The 17789-nt window shown below is 39.7% G+C and overlaps 1 protein-coding gene across 1 annotated transcript in view; it reads right to left on the bottom strand.

Annotated features, from left to right (window-relative positions):
- Window positions 1–6204: 6204 nt before the first annotated feature.
- The window catches only part of HMGCLL1 (3-hydroxy-3-methylglutaryl-CoA lyase like 1), a 52914-nt gene continuing 41329 nt past the window's right edge, over window positions 6205–17789 (bottom strand). The window contains exons 8-9 of the mRNA XM_070954776.1: window positions 12304–12429; window positions 6205–6306 (exon numbers count right to left, since the gene is read on the bottom strand). Of these exons, the coding sequence (XP_070810877.1) occupies window positions 6205–6306; window positions 12304–12429 (228 nt within the window). The remainder of the gene's footprint in view (window positions 6307–12303; window positions 12430–17789) is intronic.

Below are 17789 nucleotides of genomic sequence, written 5' to 3'. Positions count from 1 at the left end.
CTCATGCAGTAAACCAGCCATTTAATTGTGTGAAATCTCTTTGGAGAAACAAAACAAACAAACAAACAAAATATAAACCGGGAAGGGCAGAGTCCATAACCATGATCAACCACTCTGGCAAACATTGGGCAATCTATAACATATATCTGGAGTTCTTTTTTTTTTTTCCTTTGACTTCCTAGGGTATTTGTTTTAGAATTAAACCACAGGGACACAAAATTATACTGAGTATAGAATAGTATGTTATCTAGAAAATACTTGTTCCTGAATTTTTGTTTGCTAAGACAGCATGAATCTAAGAGCAGTGGTGGGCCTATAGACAGCCAGTTTGGTGTAATGGTTGACAAAGGATAAACCCATTTTCCGAGGCCATCGTAACTTAGAATGGTTGTTAAACAGCCGGGCATAAGTCAAGGACTACCTGTAATTATTCACTAATAAGGTCTTATGAGAAAGATTATTTTATTTTCTATGGAGATATTGCAAACATTATCCTGAAGAGCTTATAAGCTAAATAATCTAGGAGCAGAGGTGGGTTCTACTTACCTCCGCTACCAGTTTGCAACGGGACCGCGCGCCTATGCATAGAAGCTTCTGTACATGCGCAGATCATTCCTGATGTCTGAGCGGGTGGGCGGAGCCTCCCGCTGCCGTTACTACCGGTTCGCAAGAACCGGCCCGAACCGGGAGCAGCTCACCACTGTCTAGGAGTCAAACTGAAATCTGAAAGATATACCTAAAGGTGGTAAAAGTGCACATTTAGCAAATCGGGCCATTTTTCTGATTGCACCCTAGTTCATTTAATTGATTTATAGAAATCATAGCAAAATGAGCCAGTAATTGATTATTTTTCTTGCTTGCGTACCTGTTTGTTTCTTATTTGCTTGCTCTTAATGTACACATAGAGTTCTATATGTCACCTTTAGGTCAATGGCAGCAAGTAATTCTCAGTGTGCAATTTTCAGGTGTTTTCAGCTTTTTTGACTAAAAAAAATGGTCAAAACTTTAGAGACTGTTGTGTATGAAGTTAGTATTAGTACCATCAAAGGTTTGAAGGATCAGATTCAGTGGTGGGTTCCTCCCGGTTCGGTCCGGTTCGGCCGAGCCGGTAGCAGTGACGATATGATGTCACCAAACCGGTTTTCCCCCCCCCTCCCACTCCCTCACCCCCCCACGTTATTCTTACCTTTTATTTGGTCCCACCCCCAATCTATTGCTGCCTCCTGAGTCCCAGCTGATGACTAGAGGGAAAAAAACTGTTTAAACTCTTGCCGTGGGGCTTCAAAGGGCCGTCCTACAGCTGATCAGTGTTAAAAGCAAACAAATGAGTCGGGTCGTAAGTGCGAGGACTGGTCGTAAGTGCGAGGACCTCCCAGAAATGACTCTGACCAGCTAGCTATGCCCACCTAGTCACATGACCTCCAAGCCACACCCACAAAATAAGCCACGCCCACAGAACCGGTAGTAAAAAAATTTAGAACCCACCCCTGATCAGATTACTATATACAGGTAGTCCTCATTTAATATCTGCTTATTAAGTGATTCTTTGAAGTTACACAGCTTTGTTGAACAAGATGTACTTACACTTCCTCATTGTTTTGGCTGTTAACAGCATCACCACAAACATGGTGATTTGTGTGCTTGGCAACCAGCTCGCAATTACAATGACATAGCATCTGCAGTCACATGATTGCGACTGGCTACCTTCACTGTCAATATCAGAAGCTGGAGTAAGACAAAACCTATACACTTCTAAAGATGGATTTTTCCAGTGGTGAAATTCAAATATTTTTACTACCAGGTCTGTGGGCGTGGCTTGGTAGGCATGGTGTGGCTTGATGGGCGTGGCTTGGTGGGCATGGCAGGGGAAGGATATTGCAAAATCCTCATTCCCACCCCACTCTGGGACCACCCAGAGATGGTATTTGCCAGTTCTCCAAACTACTGAAAATCTCTGCTAACAGTTCTCCAGAAACTGCTGGATTTCACCCCTGGATTTTTCCTTTCATTTTACCAGATGTTTTCTGACCTTACACAGTATGAGACTTAGATTTGGCTTCAAATCCAAAGAGGCCTTACACAAATTTCCCCTGTGGTAGAACTTATCCTACTAGCCAGGATAACCATGGTGAACCATTTCAAGACATTGTGAACAGTCTGGTGGTTGTAGTGATCGGTTCTTGTCAGCTGCAGTAAAAGATAATGTCTCTCTTAAAACCTGTTGGATGTCTGTAAAACCTGATCATGTAGTAACACTGTTCAGCCAAGTTCCTCTTAATCCAACAAAGAGGAATGGTGAGCAGCTCTTACTCACTGGTAAAGCAAGTGAAGAGCCAATCTCCACTGGTGTGGAATTGATTGTAGTGAGGAGCTTAAGCACTACATGTAATTGCTTCCATGGGCCATTTATGTGTGGAAGTGAGTTGTCCTAAGCCCTTTGTGTAACTTGGTCTTCAAGTGTGAAAATCAGATCATCACTATCCTCCCTTTCACCCCAGTACAACTAGCTATATCCATGCTGACATATACACTTTGTTGTAATTTCTGAAAACTCATGCACAGAAGAAATCTGTCTCCGGTGTTACTTAAGATAAACTCATTTTTGGTGAGTCGTTGCTCATAATAGCTGATTGGAAGTGCTGATTAACAAAAAAGCAATTAGTAGTAAATATAGTCTCTTCGGGTAGATTATTATAGACCAATAACATCAACTCTGAATGGAAAGTGCAGTCAATAATCATTGATGTCTTCCGCTCAGGTTGATTACTTGTAATTGATATATTTTGGAGCACAGCTTGTATTTTTTTCGTATCTTAAGATACAGACTATATCTTGGTGAAAATAATGAATAGATGCACAGGAAGTCCTCGACTTACAACCACAATGGAGCCCAAAATTTATGTTGCTAAGTGAGATGTTTGTTAAGGGAGTTTTGCCCCGTTTTACGACCTTTCTTGCCACAGTTGTTAAGTGAATCACTGCAGTTGTTAGGTTAGCAACATGGTTGTTAAGTAAATCTGGCTTCCCCATTGACTTTGCTTGTCAGGTCACAAAAGGTGATCGCACGACCCCGGGACACTGCAACCGTCACAAATATAAGTCAATTGCCAAATGTCAGAATTTTGTTCACGTGACTGTGGGGATGCCGCAATGGTTATAAGTATGAAAAACAGTCATTTTTTGGTGGTGGTGTAATTTCAAATGGTCACTAAATGAACTGTTGTAAGTCAAAGGCTACCTGTATTTAGTGAAATGATCCACAATAGTGAAATGTTTACATGGTCTTTCTTTATAGCCAATAATTGCATCCTCCACTGATCTTTTTTCCCAAGACCCAATTCTCACTGGGAATTTTTCCAGGAAACTGGAAAAAGTAGGCAAACTTTTCCTCTTCTTAACAGAGCAGTGTATGAGACAGGCGTAACTTCCTATATGAAAGACAGGTTCTGAAAAGAAAAGTGTCGAGAATATATTTTTTGTATAATTCATGGTTCACGCCACTTATAAAATACTGGCCTTTTTCCGGTTCACAAGGATCAAAATGCTTTCTGTATCTGAACTGAGGAGGGTGTGGAAATACACAAGTGATTAAACAGCTTTTTCTGAGTAACCTACAGTAATTAGCATGCTCAATTGCATTCAATTCATTTGTGATGCCATCACCTAAGAAAATCCAATATAAGGAACATGATCTGAACATTTCCATTTTTGGCTTTTAAATGTTCCTTATATTGGATTTTCTTGATCCACCACTCTAGGCAAAATAGATAGCATGGATATATACTACATAATCCTAAATCCTAAAATGGAAATCTAATTTTAAAAACAAATATTGCAAGGGCATTTTTTCCTGCTATAACTGAGATAATTACTTGTCAGAAGATGGGGCATAATTTCTACTGGGATTGGCAGGGACAAAAGATTTTACTTTTGTTCCCCAGTTCTAATCCAAATTTGGCCAGCCATTTATTTGGCTGAGGGGTATAAACACAGAAGAATGCACAAATGTCACTACCTCTCTTTCAAATGGAGTTGTGAGAGAGAATGATTAATACTGCCACTGTACAGCCACAATTTTTCAGGAAGTTTGCACAGTGAAGTAAAATTTGGTCCCCTAAACATCCTTACTAAAAAAAAAAAAAACCTCAACAACACAGCAGCAGTATTAAATATCATTTGCTCAAAAATGAGAGATTGAAGTTGATTACAATGACTGTAATGTATGTCACAACTATAGGAGGACACCACAAATTTGGAGAATGTGGCAGATTGCCATTTCCCACAAAACTCTTGGAACAAGATAAAGTCCTTCATATTCTTAACAGATGTCAGGCATAGTAAAACACTGCAAAAATGCTACTCATAGCAAATCCAGTTTTGGCTTTCGGTTCAGAGCATAATGACTTGGGAAACAGAAAGAGGTAATCTGCAGAAATAAACTATACAACAGGCCACACACAATGATGGACCTCATAAATTGCTGCAAATATTTATGAGACACTAAAAGCTTGATTAAGAGCTAACAATGTACTTACTGTCTTTAAAATTCTGCAGCCTATTGTATCCAAGGATCAGCTGTAAGTGAAGCAATTAAATTCCCTAATCCAGACCTTATTACCCACCAGACCAAATGCAATTTGTCCATTATTCTCATTTTTGCAATCGAAGATTTTGTTTACGTCATTTTTTCTTACACTCGGGGTTAATCTTTACCTCAGTGGCTGTGCTCAATCTAATGCATACTTTCAAAATAGGAGACTGACCATATTGTGCCCCTTGTCATGGCATTTTGGCATAGTGTGAGGGTTTCTTATAGACCAAGAGTTGCAGTTGATCACGTAACAGAAGTTAAAAGAGTTTTGAACAGAGACAGATTATTTTATTGATTTTATATTTTGCATATACTTTTTCAGAGTTTTATAAATATATCATCTAGTACATGGACAAATATTTCCAGAAGCGTACACATATACAGTACGTTTCAAGCAAATATATAAAAATAAAAATGGGAGGAAATTGAATAAAGTCCTAAGGCATTTTACAAGAGTCACCAATATATTATGACATACATTTTCCTGAATTAAATAGGGATGGCTACCTCCCATCACTTCTTACCACCATTAGCCAAGCTGGTTTGAGGCTGATAATGTTCAATACATTTGCACCATCTTATATTGCTTGTACATAGTTTGGAGTCCGATCTGCATATTGGTTTATTATGCGCCATCAAATCAGTGGGGATTCTTAGTGATTTTCTCCATGAAGATCTGCCCTTAACTTGGTCTTTCAGAGGTGCCTCCATCACCACTGGAGCGGAGTCCATCCATCTTACTGCTATTGATCCTCTTCTCTTCCCTTCAACCATTCCCAGCATCAGAGCCTTCTCCAGAGAGCTAAGTCAAACATAATGTGTTTGAAGTAGGATAATTTGAGCCTGGTCATTTATGCTTGGAATGATAACTCAAGGGGTTGATTTGTTTGATGATTCATCTCTAACATCAAAAGCATCAATACTTTTTCCATCCTGCTTCTTCAAAGTCCAACTTCCACACAGCGTCACACGGAAAACCATTGGCTCACACCTCTGATCTTGGATCTCGGATACAGATACATCACAGCATATGAACATTTTCCCCAAGGCATTCATAGCTGCTCTACCAAGTGATAGATTGTGGCATATTTCTTGATTGTTTGTTCCTACACTATTGATATGCAGAACTCATAGCAAGATAAGCTCAGTTCAAATTCAATAGCACTACATTACGTAACACTGTGCTTGCTCAGTTCAGATTGTCTCAAACTTATTTTTTAATTCACATAGCAAGCCTATTTCATTTGTAAGCAAATAAGTATATACCCTTGTTGGTACAGAGTACCACAATAGGGGAACATTTATATTCTAAAAGCATCACATCAGAAGTTGACTATGATCTGACAAAGAGAGGCCATGGTAAGTTGCAATAGGCACCATCCAAGGACCCCAAGGAAAAAAAAAATCATTTAGCAATTCAAGTGAAGACTCTCTACTTTGGTCTTGTAATTCATTACTGCCACTGGCCTCATATCAACTGTAGTGCTACTGTTCCCTTCAGATGATTTTTTTTAATTTTTGCAATATGCTTGTTTTCTGCAACTATAAACAGGAAAAGCCCACTGATGGATAAATATTTAACTTTTTAAGACTGCCACCATTTCTTTTCCAGCTCAATCACTGAACGAAGCTTGAGCAACTTTAGAACTGGTTTTCTTGTTCAAAGCTTTGCAAATGAAATTGCCAGCTTCCATAACTTTATAAAGATCCACACCCTAAAATTGAGGAAGAGAGAGGAGAAAGAAATAATTTTATTATGTTTATCCATATATAGCCACTCAAGATGTTCAGCAGGAAAGGAAAATGTGAGCATGCTTTGTGATGATCCTAAATTCTTCATCAAACATCCATATCCTGAAAACTTTCTCTGAGTCTGCTTATCTGACTTACCTTCTATACTTTAGTGTCTGGCAGCATTCTAATACATTATGTCCCCAATGCTTTTTAACTATATCACATATCTTTGGATTACAATATTTCAGAGAATTTTATATGGGCCTCTGAAGTTGGTTCAGAACTTGCAGTTACGTTATCTGAAAGGACCTGAATCATCCAAACTTCAGAGTGATCATCTTTTAAAATTATTATTACTTTCGGCCTTTGAGCTAATGTTGACTCATGGCAGCTGTCTGGATTACTCCCTGCAGTTTTTTTGACAAGATTTTGGAAGTAGTTTGCCCTTGTCTTTTTCTACAGCTGAAAGAGAGTGAGTGGTCCAAAGTTACTGGCTGGCTGGCATTTTGATCTAAAGTGGAACTAGAACTCACAGACTCCCAGTTTCTAGCCTGGTGCATTGACCACTACACCAAACTGGCTCTCCAATCTGATAACTAGAAGAAGAGAAATATAACCATATTACACTTATGCCCTGGAAGCAATAATGCTAATACTGTTTGGGCCTCAATATAATTCAAAAATTTGGTTCTGACATTTACTCTTTGCTTGCAACCAGAACATCTGAAGGTGCTAGTCCTTCAGGGCTTCGGGTATACCATGACAACTGGTGCTTGATTTAAAATGCAATAGGACCACTTGGTGGTGGCACCCTAAATATGAAACTGTAAATATAGTTCAGCTGATATTAACCTTGTAATTGGTGCCAGATATGGATTCTTTTATTTTCCATTATAAGTTAGTGTTTACTTATGGTCCATTTTTTTTTCAATTTGGCTAATTGCTTTCATACTTTTAAATTATATTATTTCAAAGTTTTGCTTTTGATGTGTGTATGTATATGCATGTGTGCTTTAATATACTTTTTGTAAACCATTCTGAAAAGTTATTTACCTATCAAATGAAAATCCATCGTTCTATGAAATTAAAGGATGAACAATCTAATTAAAGCCATTGGGAATAAGTCAATCTCCTCTTCTTTGTGATAGCCCCTCAAGTACTGGAAGACAGCTATTATGTCCTCTTCAATAGGCTAGATACACCTAGTTCCCTCAACTGTTTGTCATACAATTTAGTGTCCAGACTCTTTATAATCTTTGTTGCCTTTCTCTGCACATTTTCCAGCATCTCAACTTGGTGTATCATGAATGATGGGTTAATTGCTCAATCAATTAATCGATCAATCAAGATAATGGGCAAACTCTAGCAAAATCCAGGAAACTCAAACTTTCAGCAACCAACCAACCAAGGCTTTGAAACAGAGAAGAGGAAAGCCCATACTGCCCTTCTTCAGAGTCATGGAGGAGAGCATCTGGCCTCCAAAGAGTATGAAATATGCCACAACTTGGAGCGGGCTTGCAGAAGTAAAAGAAATTAAGCCGTCTATATTGTGGACTGATCTTAAATCTATCTGTTTTGTTTTACCTACAAGGAGCTGTTCATCCATGAGTTTTTGCACCTCGAAGGTCACCTGCGAATTACAACCTACAGAATGCAAGACATTTCATTTATTTATATTTCATTTATTTGTTACTGTATTGTTTTTGCAAATAACTCAAGGTGATGAACATATCCAACACATTTCCCTCTTCTCTTTTCCACACACCAATAACTCTATGAGGTGAGTTGGGCTGAGAGAGAGTGACCGGTCCAAAGTCATCCAGCCGGCTTTCATGACCAGTCTCGCTGAATCTGATCGAACACTGGTAAGGTCGCATATTAAGGCCTACCTAGTGGCGATAAAGACGGCAAAGTTTAATTACTTTTCCGCCTCTATTGCGTCATCAGGGAATAGTCCGGCCGCCCTGTTTAGGGTGACCCGCTCCCTGCTCCATCCGGGAGTGCGGGAGGATCCCCTGGAAGGCAGGGCGGAGGATTTCAGACAATACCTGTATGACAAAATCGCTCAGATCCGGGGGGATTTGGACTCTGACTGGGTAGATCAGGGCAGGGTGACGAGGAATAGTCTTGAGAATGTTATCTGGGAGGAGTTTGATGCTGTGACTCCTGATGATGTGGACAGGATTTTGGGGAGACTTAGTACGGCCACATGTTTACTGGACCCGTGTCCCTCCTGGTTGGTACTGGCTTCCCGGGAGGTTACACGAGGCTGGCTCCAGGGTGTTATCAACGCTTCATTGAGTGAGGGTTACTTCCCCGCTGCCTTGAAAGAGGCGGTGGTGAGGCCTCTCCTCAAGAAGCCGTCCCTGGATCCGGCAATATTGGCCAACTATCGTCCTGTCTCCAACCTTCGCTTTATGGCGAAGGTTGTTGAGAGTGTGGTCGCGCGACAGTTTCCACAATTCCTGGAGGAAACATCTTATCTAGATGCGTTCCAGTCGGGTTTCAGGTCTGGGCACAGCACAGAAACGGCATTGGTCGCGTTGGTTGATGATCTCTGGAGGGCTCGGGACAGGGGTTGCTCCTCTGTTCTGGTCCTGTTAGACCTCTCAGCGGCTTTTGATACCATCGACCATGGTATCATGCTGCACCGGCTGGAAGAGTTGGGGGTGGGAGGCACCGTATTGCGGTGGTTCTCCTTTCTCTCCGACCAGTCGCAGTTTGTGTTGGCAGGGGGGCAGAGGTCAACCTCGAGGCCTCTCGTCTGTGGAGTGCCGCAGGGATCGGTCCTCTCGCCCCTTCTGTTCAACATTTATGTGAAGCCGCTGGGCGAGATCATCCGTGGCTTCGGGGTGAGATACCATCAGTACGCTGATGACACCCAGCTGTATATCTCCACCCAGGCCACCCCAACGATGCCCTTGAAGTGATGTCTCAGTGCCTGGAGGCTGTGCGGATCTGGATGGGGAGGAACAGGCTCAAGCTCAACCCTTCCAAGACTGAGTGGCTGTGGTTCCCGGCATCCCGATATAGTCAGTTGACTCCATCGCTGACTATTGGGGGCGAGTCCTTGGCCCCCACAGAAAGGGCTCGCAATCTGGGAGTCCTCCTGGATATGCAGCTGTCCTTGGAGGAACATCTGACGGCTGTAACCAGGGGGACCTTTTATCAGGTTTGCCTGATTCGCCAGTTGCAGCCCTTTCTTGATCGGGATTCCCTGTGCACAGTGACTCACGCCCTCGTCACCTCTCGCCTTGACTACTGCAATGCTCTCTACATGGGGCTCCCCTTGAGGGGCACCCGGAGGCTCCAGCTGGTCCAGAATGCAGCAGCGCGGGTAGTGATGGGAGCAGCATGGCGCTCCCATGTAACACCGCTCCTGCGCGAGCTGCACTGGCTCCCGGTGGTCTTCCGGGTGCGCTTCAAGGTGTTGGTTATCACCTTTAAAGCGCTCCATGGCATAGGGCCTAGCTATCTTCGAGACCGCCTGCTGCTACCGACGACCTCCCAACGACCCGTGCGCTCCCACAGAGAGGGCCTCCTCAGGGTGCTATCAACCAAACAATGTAGGCTGGTGACCCCCAGGGGGAGAGCCTTCTCTGTGGGGGCACCTACCCTCTGGAATCAGCTGCCCCCAGAGATAAGGAGAATCCAAGACCTCAGTGACTTCCGCCGTGCCCTTAAAACCCACTTTTTCCAGCAAGCCGGGCTGGCTTAGGAAGAAATTTTTTAAAATTTTTAAATGTTTAATTGGTTTGTGGTTTTTTAAATTTTGGGCCAAATTTATATAGATTTTAATTGTTTTTAATATTTGTATTTCATGTTTTTAATTCTGGCTGTGCACCGCCCTGAGTCCTCAGGGAGAAGGGCGGTATATAAATTGAAAATAAATAAATAAATAAATAAAATGACCAAGGTGGGATTTGAACTTTCTAACCTAGACTAAACTAGCTCCTTTTTCCTTTTCTTTTTCTCTCACTATCTTTGTTCCATTAGCTTCTTAGCCTTAACCTGCATATCAAACAACTGGTATTTCTTCTGAAATTCTCTGTCTCATTCTGACAGGGGATTTAGCCTTTCATCCATCCTGGCCACTCAGCTTAACTATAAGGGAAAGAAAGAGGAGAATCCCCCAGCCTGAGACACTGGCTTCAAGAGGAAATGTCTTTATGAAGAATGAGTGGAGGCAGTGACCAGACAGACCCCTCCACAGACTGAAGAGGAAATCTTTGGGACTCAATTGTGCTAGAGTGTAAGCACATGTTCCAATACAGACACACACATTTATTTATTTATTTTATTTTATTTATTTTTATCCCTTTATTATTTTTATAACTAACTCAAGGTGACTAACATATCCAATACTTCCTTTTCCCCCTATTTGCCCCACAACAATAACCTTATGATGAGGGTTGGGCAGAAAGAGAGAGTGCCTGACCCAAAGTCATCCAGTCAATTTTCATGGCTAAGGCAGGACTAGAACTCAGAGTGTCCTGGTTTCTAGCCTGGTGCCTTTAAAGATAAAGGTTCCCTTCGCATATATGTGCTGGTTGTTCCCAACTCTAGGGGACGGTGCTCATCTCCATTTCAAAGTCGAAGAGCCAGTGCTGTCCGAAGACGTCTCCGTGGTCATGTGGCCGGCATGATTAAATGCCAAAGGCACACGGAATGCTGTTACTTTCCCACCAAAGGTGGTCCCTATTTTTCGACTTGCATTTTTTATGTGCTTTCGAACTGCTAGGTTGGCAGAAGCTGGGAGAAGTAACAGGAGCTCACACCGTTATGCAGCACTAGGGATTCAAACCGCTGAACTGCCGACCTTTTGATCGACAAGCTCAGTGTCTTAGCCACTGAGCCACCGCGTCCTTTACCACTAGACAAAAAGAAAGTGCCTTTACCACTAGACAAAAAGTCTAGTTTTGTCTAAAGTCTTTTGGCAACAGGCGGTTTCTATTTTAGCTTAAGATGGAGGAAATTGAAAGAATCCTGCTACAAGAGAAATGAGCTAGTCAGGGAATCTAAAAGTAGCATCAGATTCAAACTGAAATCCCATACACACTTCTACTTGGAAGTAAATTTACTGAATGTATATCTAGGCACAAAGTAAACTAGCAAGAAATCTGATGAGCAGAGACTTCTGCAAAAAATAGTACTGTTTTGGAGTCTAATATTCTTTTGACTCATACATATTATTATCCTCAAAAAAACTTGTTTCAGCACCTTAAATCTAATCTTCACTTGCCAGATGTTCATTGAGCTGACCTTTGCAAAATTATATACAGCCATGTGTAGATGCTGGGTCTGAGCTTTCCCAAAGTAAACTGACAATTTGATCTAATCATCGTGAACCTTGTTCTAAACGAGGAATTAACTGTGACTTCAAAGTTCCCAGCTCATCTGAAAGTACAATTGCTTTTAAAAGAGGAAAAAGATCCATTGTGTTCTTTAGCAGCAACCCAAGAAAGAACATGGAAATGGAAATAACGTAAACATGGGGCAATGTTTAATTCTAGTAAATGGTATATGCTATCAATAATTTGATAAGAAAATAAACTCCGAAGTCTAGAATTCAAGTAATAGTGAGGGTTAAAACTGTTTTAAAAAGAGTTTTATAATTGCCTGAGATGCATTCCTATCCTGGGAAAATTAGCTAGACATTTATACAAAATCACTTTTGTATAAGATCTTAAGATCTTACATCTTAGGAGAAAAATTATGCAATCCTTTTGTAACACAGATATATCTGTTCTGTGGAAAAGTCAATTTCCCCAGATTGCTGTCCTAGAATGCATTGGTGGGCACTGATTGATGGATTCATTTATCAAATCTGTATAGCCTTTTAGAACAAGGTATAAAAGAGTGTAACACATTATATTTTTTGAAATCAATATAACAGGCATGACATACATGCTATTTCAATGATCCCCCCAATTTTAGCAATTATGCAGAATCCGATAGATATATGAGAATTAGCTTACTGTATTGATCCCCATGCCATTAAGCATGTATAACACATCTTCTGTGGCTACATTTCCAGTGGCACCTTTCGCATATGGGCAACCGCCTAAGCCCGAAACAGAGGAATCCACAACATGAACTCCCATCTAGAAAACAATGATGGTAATGATAGAAATTCCATTGGAGAGATAGTCCTCAATTGAAAATGCTCACTAGGGCATTCTGCATACACAAATGGTTGGGAGCATTTTCTGCAATCTACATCTGGCCATGCCTTCCTTCAATAATCCAGATGCCATTTTACTCTTATGCTATTGTACTTTAACCTTGACCGTGCATGGCTTATTTTTGACAAACATTCAACACAGCTGCCACGCTGGGCTTTCAGTACCTCTTTAAAACATTCTCAATAAAACATTCTATTTCTTTACAAATTGATTCCCCCAATCAGCATGGACCGATCAGACAATAGTTTGAGACCCTCTATTGTAAAGCGGGAATTTAAAGTCTCACAAGTGGAGAATGTGACATTGTTCATATTTCCAAAATCTAAGGATTCATATCTATATAGGTAGCCTCGACTTACAAGAGTTCATTTAGTCACTGTTCAAAGTTACAACGGCACTGGAAAAAGTGACTAATGACCGTTTTTCAGACTTACAACCATTGCAGCATCCCCATGATCACATGATCAAAATTCAGATGCCTAGCAACTGGATCATATTTTTGATGTTTGCAGTGTCCTGGGGTCAGGTGATCACTTTTTGCAACCTTCTGACAAGCAAAGACAACGGGGAAGCCGGATTCACTTAGCATCTTTGTAACTAACTTAACAACTGCAGTGATTCACTTAACAACGGTGGCAAGAAGAGTCATAAAATGGGACAAAACTCACTTAGCTGCCTCGCTTAGCAACAGAAATTTTGGGCTCAATTGTGGTCGTAAGCTAAGGACTACTGTAGTCTGAATTCAAGCCACAGACAAAAGATAGGTGTGGTAGGTTTGATCCATTTTTCAAGTATTTGTGAAACAGGTCACCCCCAATCAGTTTCAACCTTTGGCATGTCTCCTCTATTACAATTAAGGGAAATGGATTTCTTGGCACACATAATGGCAGCTTGTTCTTTGTGTTTAAATCGCTGCACAGTCTAGTTATGTCATTTCTAAAATACAATCATAGCATCTGGAAACTTTTATTGGGAACTCATCACTATTGTCAAATAGTCCTAATTTGACATAAGATTATTTACAATTAGGAATTTAAAGTACTAAAATGGATGTCTCTAAGATTACAATTAATTTCCTCCTTAAATTCAACTATAACACAGCCAATGTTTTTATGAATGCTGTTCATATTTGAATAATACATTATAGAACTCATATAGGCTAAAATCATTTTATATCTTGTAGAGCAGTCTTACGTTAATATAACTCAAGGCATACATCAGATTGATGCAAAAGGCAAAATAAAAACTTTACACAAGCCCCAAAATATTGAATTATATATTTTAAAAAGCTATTTGTGAGACATAGGCAGTGAGAAGCATTTTTATGAAGCTAAATTGGGCATGGAAAATAGCTTTAAAAGTTCATAGATGAAGCATTAAAATAATATCCTGTGTTCTTATTAAATGCAGATAGATTAATATAAATTCTAATCATAAACTCAGACAATATAATCCACAGAAGCACATGATGAAAATGCTGTAAGAAAAAATATAAAACTGAAAAGCAAACAATAACAATTTAATAGCAGCAAGAGGAAAAGTTATTAAAATGCACAAAATTAAATTACATATTATAGAACCAGTTCCACAATAAGTACCTAATTAAAAGTGACCGTAATTTGTCACAGAATAAACACTTTGAAGAATCCAGGTGACACGATCTGCTTCTACTTTAAAATCCACATTTCAGATGTGTTTTCCCATGAGATCTAAGGAGCTACTGTTTGAAATATATAACCCTAAAACATCTATCATTACACAGAATAAGCTGCACCAATCTATTGATACCAAGCTAACCAAGAAACTTGATTGCTGAATAATATGCAGAATAATATTGTGTTTTGTAATACTTTCAGCTGTTTTGCATTCAATGATGTATATTATTGGCTAGACAAACTTTGGATCTGCAGCTTCAGAAGCTTAAATTCTTTGTAGATTTTATTGACCATTATCACTGACTATTTCGCCATTGACCATTAATTGTCTGGGTTTTTGTCCCCTTGGTAGATTGAGGTTCTTCCCTTCAGCCTATTCTCTGTAGGAAGAATTGAGTATTTTATGCTTCCTTCTCAATTTTACCATGAAAAGGACAGAAAGCTCTGAAATGGAACCATGTATACCAGTGCACGATTTCCTTAATAAACTTTATTTATACTTTTGAACCATAAACATCTCTCTCTATGTAGATCTCTAAGAGTACTGTCTCCAAAGATTCTACTGACACAGGCCTGTTCTGCTAAACACAAATTCCACAAGTAAATAGAAGGATGCCAACAAGAGTTAAAATAAATTATCCATTCAGTCTGAAAATACAGACAGGCAATGCTGACATTAGGCACTGCTTATCTACAGAAGTAACTAGTGTATACTAGTGCTGCTAGCCCAGTGCACAGGATTTTGGCTAATCAGGGGCTTTAGATAAACAACTTTGAGCCCACTGGAATAAAGCTAGTAGAATAAATACTTGCCTTTAATTGTGTTTTATTTATATAATGAAAAACAAATTGTGTACTTAACAAGAGTATTAATATTAAAAAGTTTAGTGGAAAAGATTTGACAGGGAGTTTGTCAAAGTGCACTGGGACAAGTCAAGCAACTCTCCTTAAAGCACTGAAGCAGCCACATTCTCCAAAATGTTCAGTACAACTATTTTGAAGATTTTTCCCTGTTGTCTCTAGGCACAGTCACGTTTTTTTGGTATTGGTGGCGATTCCAGTGGATGGAATTTCTGTGCATATATATTAATATGCTGACAACCTGCCAAAGGACACAGTTGTGTTGATGGTTCAAGGAGCATTAAACCAACTTTGCAAAGTAACCCTACTGAAGGCCCAGAGCTCAGGAAGAAATGAAAATGTGATTAAAATTCTGAACCACCCAACAAATTACTTTAGGGGACTGTATTTGCATCCTTTTTGTAATTTAGTGTTAATTTAATGCATGAAGGATGTACATGCAATTAAGAGTATAATAATTATTTTTTAAAGTAAAAAGTATTCTTTTGTTAAACACTTGGTGGCACTGTTGTCTTAAACTGGGCTATTTTTTGTTTTTTTGCTTGATAAATTCTGATAACAGAAAGATTGGTTTTTTTTTCAGATTTTGATTTTACTTATTTTTAAACTAAAAGTTAAGACACAATAAAAGGTGGCTTTTTCCCATTTTTTAAAAAAATATCAAATTACAGTATATAACATTTTTATCTGCACAAACCTATCCTGAAGCAATACAAGGATAATTTATTATAGGTTTAATAAATAAATCTTTTAAAAAAATACATCATTACCAAATGGAATCTACCTTACTGATCCTATGGTGAGACCAAAATTGGCAAAGTAGCATTCTCATAATCCTGGCATTGCTTTATTAATCTTTAGCTGGATCATGCAAACAAGTTTTAAAGGCCCAGCATTCTCAACCAAGATCCCAATATGGCAGCTACACCCCAGGCTCTTAAAAGTAGAGAACTTTCTTTCCTTAAAGCCCAAAATATATTTTCTCCTGTAAAATGATGATATCTGTGTTCAGAAAAAAATCCTGAACAATGAATGCCAGGGGTGGGTGGGTGTTGGGCAGAAACTAGAATTGTTGGTATCTCATTGCTGCCATCTTCTGGCCCTCTTAATTTTTGCAGCCAATTTATGGTATCTCTACTGCTGAAGACCAAAAACTGTGAACTTCCAAGATTACAATTTTAAGGACAGTTTTTATTCTTTGTTTATTAGGTTTTTGTGAAGGTCTTGACTCACATCCATTTGGGCAAGGTTGCCTTTGAAACTCACAAATTTGCTGAATGTACTGAATCAAGGCTGTCCAACTTTTGCTGATTAGGGAATTCTGGCAGTTGATATCCACAAGACTTAAAGTTGCCAAGGTTGGCCACTCCTAATAAATGTTCTGCTGTTTTCAGGATTATTTTTTCTAATAATGAAATCTTGACCATAGAAAAACATTCTTGCAAAGACTACTGGTCACTCCATTTTGGACTATGTTTTGGATAATATAACCAATAGTTTAGCTTCAAAATATTCAATTAGTTCATAGGTTTGATCTTTTTTCCTGCTTTACATAAGTGCATAGAATATAAGGCTAAGAATATCATTCATTCAGCAAACTGTGAAATTGATCTGCATGTACATTACTCTCTGCATACATTTGGGAGGAGAGATACTTGTTATTGGTTTAGCAATTTTCTACTCATGAAAACAATTAGCTGATCTAGAAAAAATAAATAACCAGGGCCAAATCTGATTGATCTTTGGATGGTGAAATAGCAGGAAATCCCCAGACTGTAGGCCAGGCTGAGAACTAAGTGAGAGAAGAAAAATAAGCATTATTGTCACTTCTGAACTGTTATCATGGAGTTCTACTTGAAGAAAAACTTATTTAAATCTGAAGGCAACTTTTTTCAAGCTCCCCAACTTTTGCATCCTATCTCATTCTGTTCCAGCGAGTTATCAATCCTTCAGAATAATTTCGGGCAAGAAGGATGGAGAATGGGGGAAAAAACTAAAAATTAAATAAATTAAACAGTTCATCAAGCTACATATGAACCATTTAGATCAGTGGCCCCCAACTTTTGAGACATCAGGGACCGGTTCCATAGAGTAAGGTTTTTCCATGGACCAGAGGGGGTGTGGTTTTGCATGCTGCCTGCATCCTTCAGATGGGGCTTCGCTTGTTTGCACGGTCTGGTTACGGGCATGCTGTGGACCGGTGCCAGTCCATGGACCAGAGATTGGGGACTCCTGATCTAGATCTGTCCAGAACTACAGAAAGGCAGGATAGGTTACTATTTATATTTACAGACACAGGGCCCTTACAGTTATTTGTTTAGTGACTGTTTGAAGTTACAATAACACTGATTTACAACTGGTCTTTACACTGATGACCATTGCAACACCTCCATGATTATGCGATCAATATTCAGGCACTTGGCAACTGGCATGTATTTACAACAGTTACCGCATCCTGGGATCATGTGATCACTATTTCCAACCTTCCCAGCCAGCTTCTGAAAAGCAAAGTCAAGGGGGAGAAGCCGGATCTGCTTAACAACTGCGGGAGTCACTTAACAACTGTAGTGCTTCACTTTAAAAAGGTTATGAAATCAGGCCTGACTCGCTTAATAACCGCCTTGCTTAGCAAGGGAAATTCTGGACCCAACTTGTGGGGGTCATAAATTCAGGATTACCTATAGTTGCAACGCAATGATCTGCTTTGCGCATCTGTCCAAAGCTAGGTCCAACTCAGTTTAGTAAACAGATAAAAAAGCTGCA

The sequence above is a fragment of the Pituophis catenifer genome, unplaced genomic scaffold (assembly GCF_029215685.1).
Source record: "Pituophis catenifer annectens isolate HBS135680 unplaced genomic scaffold, rPitCat1.0.hap2 SCAF_1, whole genome shotgun sequence".
NCBI classification, from domain to species: Eukaryota; Metazoa; Chordata; class Lepidosauria; order Squamata; family Colubridae; genus Pituophis; species Pituophis catenifer.
This window is presented reverse-complemented; position numbering and strand designations above follow the sequence as displayed.